This window comes from Sinohyriopsis cumingii, chromosome 3, assembly GCF_028554795.1.
Source record: "Sinohyriopsis cumingii isolate HCF-2022 chromosome 3, ASM2855479v2, whole genome shotgun sequence".
Classification (NCBI taxonomy): domain Eukaryota; kingdom Metazoa; phylum Mollusca; class Bivalvia; order Unionida; family Unionidae; genus Sinohyriopsis; species Sinohyriopsis cumingii.
Window position 1 is genome coordinate 57,096,986 of NC_142963.1, and position 16,497 is coordinate 57,113,482.

The 16,497-nt window shown below is 36.0% G+C and overlaps 1 protein-coding gene across 2 annotated transcripts in view; it reads left to right on the forward strand.

The window, feature by feature from the left end:
• The window catches only part of LOC149802902 (cadherin-87A-like), a 189,389-nt gene that overhangs the window by 83,630 nt on the left and 89,262 nt on the right, over window positions 1-16,497 (forward strand). For both annotated transcript variants that reach the window (XM_089952397.1, XM_089952398.1), the window contains exons 19-22: window positions 1,165-1,237; window positions 7,101-7,285; window positions 9,110-9,236; window positions 15,958-16,100. In XM_089952397.1, the coding sequence (XP_089808523.1) occupies window positions 1,165-1,237; window positions 7,101-7,285; window positions 9,110-9,236; window positions 15,958-16,100 (528 nt within the window). The remainder of the gene's footprint in view (window positions 1-1,164; window positions 1,238-7,100; window positions 7,286-9,109; window positions 9,237-15,957; window positions 16,101-16,497) is intronic.

Genomic DNA, 16,497 nt, shown 5'->3' on the forward strand with positions numbered 1-16,497 from the left:
GAAATAATCATTACCTGGCATCAACAAAGAAGTTCCCAGCTTTGGCACAATCTCAACTAGTTCCTTTGATTGCCTAGCTAGTGCTCAAAATCCAGATATTCCTATTTCAGCTCTGGCCCTAATTGGAATGCCATGTGTAACTGGCAGCAGAATTGATAAATCATCTCTTTCTACTCAAAGTAAATGGAAGCTTCTAACGTAAACAAGCAGACAGACTGCTCACTGTCCTTTTGAGGTTTCTAGAATAGTCCATTTCAGTAAAAACTTGGGTTGTCTGCATCCAATATTTGCATTGTCTAGTTTTAATATTTCTAAAACAAATTGAACAAATAAAATGGAGGAACTCTTGTATACATGTGTTTAGTATGATGTAACTCCAAAATTTATTGAGATTATCCAAAAACTTAAAGAGGAAAGTATTGGCCCAAATCTTGATAGAGTTATCTATCACGGTATAAGAAAATACATTTATGTCAGTTTTGTGTGAATCAGAAGAGAGGATCAAAATGCAGCTAGATGCACATGTGTTAATTGGCATTTTCCATTTAATTGTCATTTTCCATTTAATACCTTGAGTAAACACATGAACATGTATCTTCCATTTTATGGTCCATATCCAGAATATCAGAATCAAAGTTACAGTGGTGGTAACGATCCCCAGAATGGTTCAGAGATCCTTTCAGCATGGTTCTACAGTTTAGATTGACAGCCAGAAAATTTGGGTTAGTATCATATGAACTTGCACATAGACTTAGAGCTGTCATTGTGTAATGTGCTGGCAGAACAGGGCCTTTGTTCTTATACAGATTACTCCAAAACATACTGTATTGCCTCAGATCTGCCAATGCATTATGTGATGGCAGGTCTGATTACTGTATAGTTTGCAGTTGAATCTGACTTACAAGCAAGTACATATGGTAACTTCTCATATTATGTGGTTGTCAATAAGCCTTCCATATGCTGAAGCCAATTATGACCCAGATAGTCACATGTTGTCAGTAATGGAGCCTTGATGCTGTGTTATACATACCATCAATTTATTTGCTTTCATGGGTATCATCTTCCATGGTTTTGTGAAAAGTTTATTTTATTATATCTTTCTCTGTACTTGAATTCATCACCCATTTTGCCTAAGATGCAGTAAAACTTCAATATCAATTTCAGGACATCAACGACAATAAACCTATATTTGAGCGGTCTAGTTACCATGAAATGATCCCCGAAACCACAAGAGGAAGTAAGTAGAGATATATTTGGTATCTGGTAAAGAATTTTGTTTTATACTGAAGATTGGAGATTATACCCAAACTATGATAGACGAAGGGGGCATATTGTTTTGTTTCTGTCTAGTTAAATGTTGTAGTCTGTCCAAAATTTGTTTTAGCAGCATAGCTCTAAATTTATTAAACTTAAAGACATGAAATTGTGAAGACTCGATTATGGTTATAAGTGTCAACCTGATTAGGTTTCTCCATCAACTACATTGTCGGATCAAAATAACTTTAGGATTACCTCTGCTTGAAATATGTCTTTCTGTCTATATATCATTTAGACAAACAGAAGCAATTCCCGTTTCTACCTGTTAGGTGGCTGCTGCTATACCCATATGTAACCATGTTTGAATTTTCACTTTATGTTGTAACTCCAGGACTCCAATTTTTTATATCTTTAATTCATCCATCCACTTCCTTTTTTCAGTTGGCATAGCAAATCAAAATGTTATTTTATATGGTGTATACAACATTTTGTGAAATTCCAGTGAATTTATTCAGAGTTTGCATTCATTGTACTGTTCATTAATGTCACATGTAATTTGGATTGGTAACCCCGTTTTCACTGATGAAATTTATTTACCACTGTGGTTTTCAATAATTACATTTTCCAAGTCATTTTGTTAATGCAGGTTAAACCAGCATCAGAGAATACAATAGAAACCAATCAAGCATTGGAGTTCTTAATGATCTCATTGACCCTTATGTGGAATATTCCTGAAAAACGACAGTCACCATCAGAAATGTATTAGAGGCAACTCTCAGTTAACAGAAAATAACTATGCCCAATTGAACTATAGATTGTTGTATACCCCAAACTTTTGCAGCCAGGTAGAGAGTCAGGAAGGTAAACAAAATTTCTCTTCCACCAAGTCTCCTGCCAACCGTTAATGATATACCTTCCCTCCTGCCTGTTGGCAACCCACCCATGGGCACCAGACCCATTTTATTTACCAGACTTAGATCACCATATCTCTGGAAAACAAATGGGTGATCCAAATCATATCAGATGGTCTCCAGATTGCGTTCATCTGGATTTCTTCACTTTCATTGACCCTCATCAAGACAGAAATCCAAACCACTGCTGTGAAGGCAAATATACTACAAAAGGAGGTGACACTCTTGCTTGTGAAGTGAGGATTGGATATGGTATAAAATCATAAATTCTATTCCAAGATCTTTCTAGACATGGAGTCCATTGGTAAATTGAGACTTGTAATAGACATACCATCTGTACTCATTTATTAGTCAAGTCAAACTGCAAACAAAAAACCCTGATCTGCTGTAGCTTAATGCACCATCAGATCAGGGTCAGTGTTGTTTTTGTTCTACTGATCACCCTTATCAAACTGTACAGATGCAGATCTTCTGGCACATGATGCGATGACAGCTCTTGGTCAGTACAGTTTGCAGTAAAACCTGACTTATAAGCGTGTATATATGTTAATCAGATTATTTCTGTTCTTAAATTCAAGATGGAAACTGCAAAGTCCATTTGTCTTTGAATGTGACACTACAAGTATGCTTTTAGTCTTAATCTGTCAGACACATACTTCCACATACCAGTTCATCACAAAAATATTGCCAATTTGCACACCAGGGGACAGTATACCAATCCAGTTATCCTTTTGGCTTCAGGCTAAGTCCTTGAGCCTTCACAAAAGCATTAGTTCAGGATGACCTCCTCCACAACAGTAGCAGTGTACCTGGATGACATAATTTAAAAGCATATGATAAGTTCAGTTTTGTCCTCCATCTGTAGTCTAGGGTGAGTAGTCAGTGTGGAACAAGTCCAACATTGTTCCCTCTCATTGTTTTTATCCATCTAGGCATGGATTTTTAACAGATGTCATTTTGGTAGGTCTTCTTCCCAAATGCATCAAAAGTATTATCAGTGCATCAGAGAAATGTCAAACAAGACAATTTTTCATCATAGGATTAACTTTAACTTTTTGGCCTATTCCTTGCAGCAGTAGACATGTTACACCATGGCTGCCTTTACATGCATCCCTTACAGATGGCCTTTATGGCCCAATAGTGAGCAATCATGGGCCATCTGGATCACCAAATAATGATATGAACTAATATCAAACACTTCCTTATATAATGGCAAGATAGGTAGTGGCTAACAACAGGAATACCCCAAGAAAACTCATAACTGAAAATAATAATTTGTACAGATGCACATTTGTCAGGCTGGGAAGCACACTTGCTAGCAGACTTTGTGACAGTCAGTGACAAGTGCACACTTCAAGAGAAGGCTGCTTATATCAACAACTTGTACATTAAATTCAATCTCAGTGACTCTTGCTCAGATGAATGCGTGGAAAGATTGTAATGATAATGCAGAAAATTCAGTCTTGGTTAATTACCTCTATAAACAGTGAGTGATAAAATCACTGGACCTTTTCCTCCATCTGTGGGATTACCTAAAATGATGTACCCAGTAAAAAATAAATATTGAAGTTCAACACGTCGGGCCAGCTTATTTATTAGCTGACTTGTTATCAAGAAAAAGACAGCTGGTTCACAAAGAGGGTTCTTTCCACCCATTAGTACAACTGGGTCTGTCCCCTATGGGGTTGCCCAGTTTTAGACATATCTTAGACATGGTGAAACAACAAATTGTACATGTTCATCTCCACATTTCTAGACTCAGAATCATAGGCCATTGACACTCTTTCAATCAGAGCAGACAGATGTACCCAGCAAAGCCATAGCAACTTCCACCATGTTCATGCAGCTGATTTTGCCAATCTTCCATCTGTGTGCCAAGAAACTCCACCTCCATGCTTGGACCATGTCAGGGACGCCCTATGTGAAACGGAGTTTGAAACTCATCTTTTGGGTTACTTCAGAATGCATCCAGACACGTGTTTCTGATAGATTTTTCTTTAACTGAATGCGTAGGTGTATCGAGGATGTTTTTGATTGGCACATGTGCAGAAGGGTAAAACTTTGACTTTTTTATTAATTCATATTTTTTTCCCATTTGACCCATGATTTTCATTTCATGGCCACTTTTTCACTACAAATCTCAAATTTATCCCGCTTTTTGCAACAGTTCATCTGTCTGTGTATACAGTTTGGACCAATATTCTTTAGATCTCAGGCCAAATTGTGTAAAATCCAGACAAAACCAGTAATTTTTGGCCTGAAACAATCAGGCCCAAATGGGTTGGATTCTCCCACTGCAACATATTTCCCACTGTATTTTTTATTGCAAGTAGAAAGTCTACCTTATTTGAAATCATTGTAGATCTACATCTGTCTACTGTCTGTAGCACCCCCTGCCCCTCCCCAATTTTGGTGTATAGTAAATGATTTTGCCATTACAGAACTTGGAAGTATGGTACGACCTCATAATGTGTATCTTGGCATGCTTGGTTAATGAATATAGCAAAATCCACATGATGTAGGCAGATGAAATTTTGGATGCTTATTTGTAATTAAGATAACCTGCTTAGATTTTTAAGCTAGTACAGCAATTTTTCGTTTTTTATACACATTAATGAATATTTTGAACATTTTTGACAGAAACCTTGAAGACCATTAGAGCTTTTGGGTTGACCAGTTGTCTCATGCTTTGTCTGTCCATCTATCCTTTAGCACAGTTTTGGTAATGTTATTCTGCCAGAACTACATGTATGATTGCCATGAAACACACATTTATCCCATGGTCAAGTTGGTCCTAAATAAAAATGGTGCTTCCTGGCTGTTCAGTAAAGATGTCACAATGGTATTCTTGATGTGTGTATTACTACTCTTGCTGAATAGATAGTCATATCAACATGGGATGTTCAAAAAATGGTTTCACATGATACCTAGTTTGCCTAAATGTTATGTATATTCAATTTGTTGTGTGCTTCACCTTTGTCTGTATTTGAGGGTGGAAGTTTGACCTACCTAACTATTCTCATGTTTATTGTCATGTTTGTAAGTTACGAAAAAGTTGTTTACTGATATTTGAGTTGAAGGACTAGCTTTATCTACCAATTAGAATGTTCTGGAAGCAAATGTGTGACCCACATCCTGGTCATTTTAGGGAGCCTTAGGTTGTTATATAAGGATGAGGTCAAGAAAATTATTAATTCCTATTTTAATATCTTTTCACTAAAAGGCTTCTTATGGTGTCTACTTCATTATAATAGAAAATGGTGCCAATCTGACGTCCATTGTGGCCACCATGGCAGCCATTTTGAACATTATGCTATAGCTACTCCTTCTGAAAATTGTTTTCACCTTCTTATGTCTCATTGATCCTAAGTGAAAATGAACATGCTCACACATCCAATATGGCAACCACAGCTGCCATTGCAAACATATTGTTATTGATTCTCTTCCAGAATGGATGGTCATATCAGCATGGAGCATCACTGAAAGATTTCTTAATATATCTAGTTTGGCCTAAATGAAAATGGTGCTTTTCTGTTGTTCAGTATGGCCACCATGGGACCCATCTCAAAAATCTTCTTATAATTTCTCTTCTGAACAGAAGTCATATCAGCCTCCAATAACAGCTGTCACAGTGGCTAACTTGAAAATATTGCTGTTATTTCTACTTGTTTGATACATTGGCACTGGGTTTTCAACACAAAACTTCTTGTGATACCTAGCTGTTCCTAGATGAAAATATGTTAGTCAGATGCCAAGTATGGCCACCATGGATGCCATCTTTACAATCCTGTTATTGCTACTCCTCTTAAACAAAAAGTCATATTGACAAGAAGACTGTGTGTGATACCTACTAGAGCCTAAGCAAAAATGGTGGCAGTTTGACATCTAATATGGCCACTTTGGCAGACTTCAATAAAGTGCTGTCATTGATACTGATCGTAAATAGAATGCCTTATCAACATGGGCTTTTCACTAGAAAACATCATATGGTGTATAATTGGGAAATGATGTAAATCTGACATAAAAATACTGCCATTTTGGTGACAATATTGAAAATCTTTTTGTCACTACTCCTTTTGAATATAAGGTTGTATACAAATGGGTTTTTTACTACAATTCCTCCAGGGTGTTTAGTTGATCATAAATAAAAATGGTGTCAATCTTACATTCATTCAAAATTACTGCATATAATCCTGAATAAGTAAGCAAAAACAATGGAACATTGGAAACAGTAGATTGGAAGCGGCATATTACTTGAAACAAATAATTTTACATGAGCTGTTTTACAGATTTTAATAACATATACCATATTTTACTCATGGTTTGGAACCATGATAATTCAGCAACTAGAGTCTCAGACTCATAATCCAAGGGTCACAGGTCCATTTCCTGCCCAGGCCTACCTGGTTTAGCTCCCTTGGTGTGTCCATGGGAAAGGAACATAGCTCACATTTCCTCAACATGGTATGGCCATTACTGTGTTAAAAGTGTTTAATATAAGTACTCACTATCTTGGTGGAATCAGAAATTTGAGGTGTTAAGAAAGTTATCACATTCAGTCAACAGATTCAGTAACTAAATATCATTGCACCTTTATTGGCATTGTTGGACAGAAGCCTTTACTCACCAGCTTCCAGATTTGCTCTTTTATTCTCCACCTTGAAAGGACACATAATGTTACATTTGTAAATACATACATAATTGGATTTATTGGTATGTCCAGTTCAATTATGATTTAAGATAGTTTATTTGTATTGGAACAGTGTATCCATGTTTCATAAATACATTTCTAGTTGTTCAGTAAAGCCCCAGGAAATACTATCTGATATTTTCATTTGATATAACTTCATTTGATATAACAAAGTCTTTCCATTTTTCTAGTTAAGAGTATACACTAATTTTAAACTGACTTGTCACCTTTTTTTTATGTAGCTATTTCAATCCTTACTGTGAAGGCCAATGATGCTGATGATCCAAGCACAGGAAGTGGTCAAGTTAAGTACAGCATCCAAGATGGTGACCAGGGCAAGTTTGTCATTGATGAGATTACAGGCAGGTTTTCCACTTCATCAGATGCCACATTTAATTTTGACACACAGAAGCAGTATTTTATCACAGTAAGTTCATATCTTGTACTCTGCATTCTTGATTATTGCTTGCAGAGAGCTGTTCTGATTTTTTAAGTTATAAATAATTCATTTTGTGGACATGAGTAAGAGTAAGGTAATGTTGTTACTCGATTTCACCAGTTATGCACACATTTTAACATGTCCTGTTTTCTTAAAGCTGGTTATTCAAAGATTCTTTACACAAGGTAGGTCCCAAATATATTTTCAGTTTCTTTGTAAGATACAACCATCATGTACTGCTCCAAAAGAACTAAAGGTACACCTTGAGTTACCTAAGTGGATTTGCTCCCACCTAGAATTTATATGTGACAATAGATACAGAAGATAATAAAATGATGTGAACCTTGCATACTTCAAGTGTTTTGAGGCATCTGACCACTGCCAATAATAGTATCAAGTTCATATTAGTCAGTATTTCAAACAAAATAGATATATGGGCCATTCCTTTTTGTAGTAGTATTTGAAATTAAATATTTTTATCCCAAAGTCTTTCCATTAAAGAAATATGGAAATGTCACGACAAATTTTGTTTTAGACTGTTTGCAAAATAATGATCCATTTGAAAATATTTAGCTTTTATTACACTAATTTAAAATTTCCAATTCATCATAAGCTCATTTGAACTTTCATGTCTTGTAGCTGTTGATGTCGGTGTCCAGTTTTTAAAATCTTGTTACATTAAATGTACTGACAGTTTACTGTACTCAGTACATCTGCATATGTGATCAAGAGGAGAATCATTTTACTTGTGTTCATTAGTAATTTCCTGTACTCGGAGCATACATATCTTAAGATTTCAAAATTTTTGATAATATCTCACTGCCTTCATCAGTGACTAATGTTGATCCATGACTTATAATCGTTATGTTATCAACATTAGTTGTTAATAAATGCAGTGAGATATTGCCGAAACTTTCAAAATCTTAAGATATGTATGCTTCTGAGTATGGGAAATTACTGATGATCATGAATTATCCCAAGCAAGGAAGCAAACTTTTCAGTTGCATTTTACTTGTTTCCAGAATAATAGAAGCTTGAATCCAGACATAATCCTTTATTTTTTACACTTATTTTGAAAAGTGGGGATTTGTTCCATATACACTTATTTGATAAGATCTGCCCCCTCCCCCTCTGCATGTTAAAATCTTGTATAATGCTAATATTTATGTGACCCTTTCATAAATGGCATCTGTTTTGCTATGAAATCCACCTGAATATTGGGTGGTTTTTATTACTATCATATTTATAATTGTTGGTTTTCTTTGTCAGTAACTTTTTTCTGGTGATGTGAATATTTTAAAATTATTTTGAATTTGAGTTGGTATGAATTAGAAAATCTAATGGACTTCATTGCTGTTTTCTCCCACTAAATGGTGCCACAGATTCATTTAGTAAGTTATTTTAAAATGCCAAATGCAGCTTTCATTTTTATTGCTTTGCTACAAAATTTCACAGATAATAATCAAATACAATGCTTATTTAAAATGTTATGTTGCCGCATAATAACCTTTACAAAGATTCTGAATTTTTGGCAACACAAAACTTTACCATTGCATTTTAGGAATTGGCATTAAATTTATGAACATGTCAGTACCTTTTCATCATGGAGAATAATTTTCATACTTTTTGTCATTGCTAACAGATTTCTGGTACAAATCTCTGCCTTACCATCATGCATATGTTTGTGCATTCACACGTGTGCATGTGTGTGCAAGCATGCATATGTGTGTACATGATCATGTGTTTTGATGGCAAGCCATTGACATTGCTATGGTGCTGTTTTTGCTATACATTATTGACTTAATTTTCCAGGTCATTGCAAGTGATCAAGGATTCCCACAACAGTATGGGACTTGCACAGTGACTATTGACATCATTGATAACAATAACCAAAATCCATACTTTTCCCCAATCACCCAGACAACAGAGGTTGTAGAGAGTAAGTCCAGGCTTGTATATTTAGACCATATGGATAACAATTAGTAGGATGCTTATAGGATGCTATAAATTGGCTTCTGTGACCTAGCCATTTGATCTTTCATTGGAATATTCACTGGAACTTAGTTCACTCAAGAAATAGGAATTGCTTCGGATGTGACATGCATGCAGACCTGCCAACTCTTACGATTTTGCCGTAAGTCTTATGAAAATTACCCTTAAAATATGAACTTACAACATACTAGCAAAAACTACAGAAAAATTATCGCCGCTGAAATGTCCGGATAATTGGTTCATCCATGTTTTATTTGGATCCGGGTTTCATTTTAGAATTAGTAAAATTAGTTAGGGAACCAGACTAACTTTACAAAAGCATTCCAGACACTTTAAACTGCACCTATTTGTTTATGTGAAGCATCTGCATGATCAAACTGAGATTATAGAATTTTTAAAAATGACGTCCAGAAAGTGGTGCATGTTTAAGGAGAAAATAAGCTTCTAGGAGAGTGTTACTAATCAACACAGAAGAATAAAAAGGAGTACTCACATTTTAGTGAATAAAAGCTGGAAAGGAAACAGTCATGAAAATTGGACATCACATATCAATTTGAGTATGTCTCATGGCAGGAGATATGATTACCATCATCATGTGGGGCCCCGAGTGGCCGAGTGGTCTAAAGCGCTCTTCGTTACGGATCACTGCCATCTCACCTCTGTCTGCGGCGGTTCGAGTCTAAGATTCAGCCAATGTGGGCATGTGAGAAAGCTTGCCAGTAGCTTCTCGTGGGTCGGTGGTTCTTTCCGGGGTTTTCCGGGTTCTTCCTCCACCATTAATACTGGCCGCCATGTATAGCCTATCGTGCTGAAAAATGGCGTTAAACCCCACAACAACAACAACAACCATCATCATGTGAAATGGAAAACAATTTCCAAGAATTATGTTGAGAAACAGCAACAAGCCATTGAGCTGCATAGGGTTTGAAACTAGAGTTTGTGCAACTGTACTAGTAGTAAATAAAGTCCACGCATACTTTACAAACTTATCAGTTGAACATAATGTTTATTGTCAATGTGTCGAACTTTTAATTACGTTTTATAGCTTTACAGTAGCAGTTATTGATATTTTGATACACCTTACTGAAAACTGGTCAATCTTACAGAAAAAAAATCTGCTGCCTTACTGAGATGGACTTGTCAGGGTTGGCAGGTCTGTGCATGCATGATATAGATGAGTTTGTCAATTTAGATGAAGCATTAACAATTCATGGATACTGATTTACCTTTTTTTAGGGTTGGACACTGCTCTAATATTCAAATGAAAGGTCAGATCGGCATGTCATTTTGCTGGAGCTGTACCCATCTCCTTATGAACCCTTGACATAAACAGAACAATTACATGTGCATATCACCAAAGCAGTCAAGTGTTTTACTTATCAAATTAATTGCTGTAGTCACTTGTAAAGCATTATCTATCTTTGCTGTAGTTGTTTAGAATAACATAATATGACAAAATATTAAAATGAATGGCAACTTCTGAATGTATCCAAATCTGTATCCTTCATGTGATTTTTTTTGATAGTTGCAATGGATTCATCTCTCACATAAATATTTTAGTTATAGAATCACATGACAGTGCTCCTGTATACGAAATTGTTCTGTGTATGCAAGGAGTTTGTAAGGAGATGGTAAGCACCAAAGAATTCTTGGCTAGCAAAAATGTACCAACAAATATACAGGAAAGGTGTAAGTGTTTAAGGTGACTGGAGATATTTAAATGAAACAACTGTTTTCAGTACATGCATTACCTCTCCTTGCTCAGATCTTATGCAGTAAACCTTATTTTGTAAGAAAATTGGATATTACAAGATATGAGATTTTACAAGTCAAGTTGCAGCATCCCTTCGAATGATTTTTAATATACCTCACTTGCAACAAAATTTGGATGCAATGATACAATTTTGGGAATCTGTTACACTTCAATATTTCTCCTTTGAATACGTTCCCCAGTCACATTACGATAGGAATATTAACCTGCTACCTCGTGAATCCAGCCCTACTAAAAGTCCTGAGACACACACAGTGCAATGGCCTCCGACAATCCAGCCTGTTTTTGTGTTCCTATGGATCCTGGATCCATCCAATGTTCATTTTTCATTTATAATGTGAATTTATCAATCTACTGAAGATTGTATCCTTTATTTTACAATTTCTGCCAATATTTTGAGAGATTTGTCACTTGTCAGGACTTCATCTTGTAGGACCACCATCCCACCACTCTATCATTGACCTTACACAAGGTCATTACAGGTTAGTGTACATTTAACTTTATTTGCTTTCTCTGTCCACTACGGAACTCTTAATAGCAAATTTTGAAGTGCTGCTTGATAATTATCCTTAATTTATTTGTAGTTTGTGCTGTTTTGATGGAATTATTGTTAACCAAGCATGCAGCATAAGTTTTAAACAAGGCCATAGGTTTCTGATAATGACACTTCACCGATCTGTTAGTTACAACAGTGTTTTAACAACCTAGTAATTTCATCCACTACTAGTTTCTGCTTTAGTTTATGTGTCTTATGTTGTTTTAGCATATATCAATTAAACGTTCTACAGGCCACTTCAGAGTATGGAAGTTTACCATGACTATTGTTTTGTTTATGTATACATGGTTTCTGTTATGCAGCATGTATAACATGTGGTTTTGAAAGTGTTTTATTTTGGCAATCTTGTAATTTCAACATTTTACTAGTTTCTGCTTTAGTCTTTTGTGTCGTTTCTGCAGAATATTTATTTAATCTATCTATATGCAATTTCAAATCATGGAAGTCTGCCATGACTCCTGCTTTGTTATGTTATATATCCATTATTTCTGATATACAGCATCTATTATGGGCTGCCAAGTTAGATGGTTTATTCTATTAGCTAGTTAGTCACATGCTCATTTGGCATCGAGGTGGAATCAACAGCTACCCACCTTCATACCCCCAGTTCAAGACACAGCAGCTTGGGCCGTGAGATACACTGTCAGTCATCTGTGAGGGTTTGTGGACCTGTGCCACCCCTCCAATGGTACTACAATTACAGGGTCAGAATGACAATATGATTGATAACCCCTCTTTGAGGACACAAGCCCTGTATCACCAATCTATTTTTCCCAACGATAATACACCCAGGATGATTCCAGACAACATCTTCTTCTGCATGCTCAGCCAGTACAGCCTTGTGAGTCAGACAATTCAAACCTTCATTTGTGGAGAGAATTTTGAGAGTACCCTCTATATCGCTCATCTGCATTGCATCTATCCCTTAACTGGCAAACTTTCTCTGGCTCTGTTCTTGGAGCAGAAACAGTTGGACCCCAGTTGTTACCAAAGGCTACCGCTCTGTGATATTGGACAAATTCTGGCATCATGTTTGGGATAGAGACCTATCAGATCTTTTAGACAATATTGGTCTCTTTGACCAATATCCCTTATTTTTCTCCAGAGGGATCCAATTGTTTTTATTTAACATGACTAGATTTGAATCCTTTCATACTTCAAGCCTACACATCGCTAAAGTCACTATCGTAAAGACCATGTTTACTGAAAACTTTAGCTTCAGCATGCAGGGTAAGAGGGCTGCACCCCCCTTTTTGTCCACCAAACTTCTCTTCAGTTCAGATCGGAGGATTCAATGGTTCTCAAGATACCATCAGGATTTGTATCCCAGAACAGATTACCATCTTTTGGTAGTCAGCTAGTGTCCCTGCTCACTTTGTTCTATAGCCAGGTCGAGAACAGCAGCCATGCAAGAATCTGTTTGTGCCCTGAGGGATCAATGATCTTGGACACATTCCAATATTATGGCAGAAGTGACATTGGGCATGATAAAGATCTTTCAGATCTGTTAGAAAATTTGATTTCCAGCCACCAAAATCCATAACATTATTTCCAAAATAGAATTTGTCTTGGGTTCTAGCTTGGCTCAACTCAAGCAAGTTTGAACCTCTTGCTCATGCTTCGAAAAGTTTCTATCATACAAGACATGCTTCCTGAGAGCTTTAGCTTTCACATGCGGGATCATTGAGCTACATGCCCTTTCAGTTGACCTGAACTATCTTCCTTTCAGATCCTCCTTACACAATCAGGCCTAGTTGCCAAGAATCAGTTGCCATCCGTTGGTAACCGATGAGTCTTCATTTGTCCTCTCTTTCCCATAGACAAGTCTAGAGAGGCAGCCATGCAGGATCCTGTCTGCATCCTCAAGCACTTGAAATGCACAGAGACAAGTGGCACTAGCAGTGCCTCTTCTAACGTGGCTTACTGCTCCAAAGTTTCAGGCAATCTCTGTAAGACCAGACCCAACTAGACCAGTCAACACAGCCCATTAGCTTTGCTAGATTCGCCATTAAAAATTTTGGTAGTTGAGAAGATCTTAACTTCATCTTCTCAGCCCTGTATATAATATAGTCCCAGATCAAAGGATTTCGGGCTGTGTTGCTTAGGTCATTAGAATGGGTTATCTTTCTTATGGGGAATCCAGACACTCATCTCCAGAAGGATACCCACGGTAGAGGCCAGATGCTCAGCATGCAGCATCTCCTCCTCCTATTACTTATTCTCCCAACGTAATGTGATTAGGGAATGTATTTGAAGGAGAAAGCAAATTTTTAAAGTAAATAATATTTCTCCAAGAATACTTACTCAGTCACATTACTTACAAATCCTCCCACCCACCCCACCATGCGAGCATATGCATTAATGTCTCACTCGGCTAAAAGCTGGCAACTAATGGCGGTATCAAGGGGAGGTAATGGGCAGGAGTTACTGCCCTTTGTCTATCTAAAAATGGACAATAAGATGATTTTCGTATTTTAGTAGTGCTGGTTTTACGAAGTAGCAGGCTAATATTCCTATGTGATTGGGTAAGTATTCTCGGAGAAACATAATTTACTTGAAATATTTGCTATCTGAAGTTTACTATATATGAATTAGATAGGTAATAAAGCTCATACCTGTCAACTCGCGCAGGAGAAAAAATCCCAATTTGTGGGGTCATTCCAACATTTACCTCCAGATTTCATAATATCTCTTGATTTTTGCAGGGAACTCACAATTATTACATTATGTCTGTTGATTTTCATTTTTCCTAAAAAAAATATCCTATATCAATAGATATATCTTATGCAATCCACAGAAGCCATGTTCTGTTTTATCACCTGTGAATATTGTTGTGATGAAGTAATTATTATCACACTACAAAGAACTTTTTCTTCAGTAAATAGAATGTTAAATTTAAACATTTATTCACATCACTTTATGAATTTTATTTCACACCTACAACAATACAAAAATAAGAAAATAAACTACAACCAAAAAATACCACAACAGTAAAATTATCAACAATTAGTTTAAAAGCCAAAAACAATTACTGTGATGCTGTAGCATCTCCATTCCCATCAAAGAAACTTATACGAGTGAACACTTGGTATTACTTTACCATATATACAGATATTAATTACCATCATTAAATTAAAAGAAGGAATGAAGAAACATACCACACAGCTTATGTGGTGACAAAAAACTAATTCAGAATAAATATGTTATATAGTAAACAATTTTAATTGCCTTTCAAGTTAAGAATAAGAATATAAGGTGAGATATAAAATGTGTGGAAAAATAGTTGCCACATGTACAGTAGCTTTAGACTGCATATTTAGGCACCGATAGTTACAACAAGATAAGGCATGGTATATTTGCCAATCAATTGCTGGTGTTTACATAACACACACTGTAGAACATGGTGTGTTTTTTATTAGGTCAGAGGGACTGTCCTTTTCACAATGATAAGGATTAACTGTTAATTTGTCATTCTGTCTTTCTTGCTTGTTTACTTAAGACTTACCTTTAGTAATCTGTGCAGTTTGGCCACAACTGACCAGAACATGCAAGGAATGCTTGTCCAGGGGAAAATAAGGCATGTCACAGGGAGAAATGAAAGGGGTCTTGGAAAATTTCACACATATTGGACCCAGAAGATCGGATAATATTTAACGAAAATGCAGCTTAAAAAATGAAGCAAAAAATCTCTCGATTTTAGGTCCCAATCTCCTTATATTTTTATTCAATCTCCCTACTTAAGTTTTAAAAAGTTGACAGGTATCCTTTCTTTGAATATTATATTGTACTACTTTTAATTGACTACTTTTGTACTATCATATTGTACTACTTTTAATTGACTACTTTTGTACTATCATATTGTACTACTTTTAATTTACTACTTTTGTACTATCATATTGTACTACTTTTAATTTACTACTTTTGTACTATTTTGCATGAGTAGTGGGAATAGATTGTGTTACCACAACTTTTTTATTCACTAAAGTAGTTTGTGTGGATTTTTTTTATGACACTAATTTAAACATATCTAGGTTCTCATAAATTTTCTATATGCTCCATTTAAACACCTGTGAATTATAAAATTAAGTATACTTGTCAGGGAGAATATATAGTTTCAATGCATGTTTAAATTTATTAAATGGCTAATGTTCTAAACCATGGTGTGAAATTGTAACTTGTACATTCTCAGTCAAAACCCTCAGATATCCAAAAATGTCCTTTGTCTTTGGAAACTTTTCTTTGCATCTGATCTCAGTGTCAATGGACTAAAATACGTTAGTTCTCTAAAGGAAAATATTTTTGCAAAACAACATAGTTCACGGTGTAATTTGTGTTTTTTAGACTCACCTGTTCGTTTTCCAATGTACACTGTGAAAGCTGTAGACCCAGATGTTGGTGCAGTCCTGCGGTATGAGTTCAATGAGCCAAAGGAGGCCATTACACCAGATGGCACCAAGATTAACTCAGCAAACTATGATTTCACGGTGAGATTAGCTTCACAGTTTACAGTTTAAATCTTTTGTTAATGTGAGATCAACACCTTGTATGCATAATCATAACAAAATAGTTATCACTTTTCAAGCTGTGACAGTGGTTTATTAAGTTTTTCATCAGCGTTTATGCATGTCAGATACACTGGGGATTGGTTGTTTTATGGGTCACAGACAAAATACCATATTCCATGAAATCCTTGTATTATTCTACCACTATACATATAGGTGTATAATAATCCTTGTGTATATCCAGCCATCTATGCTTTTGTCTAGCACAGTCTCATTAGCACAGCTAGTCCCAGTTTTGGATGAACTGCCATGAAACTTTATTAATATGATGGTCATCACCTGAAGATGTATATATCAACAAATTGCTTTGCTCCTGCAT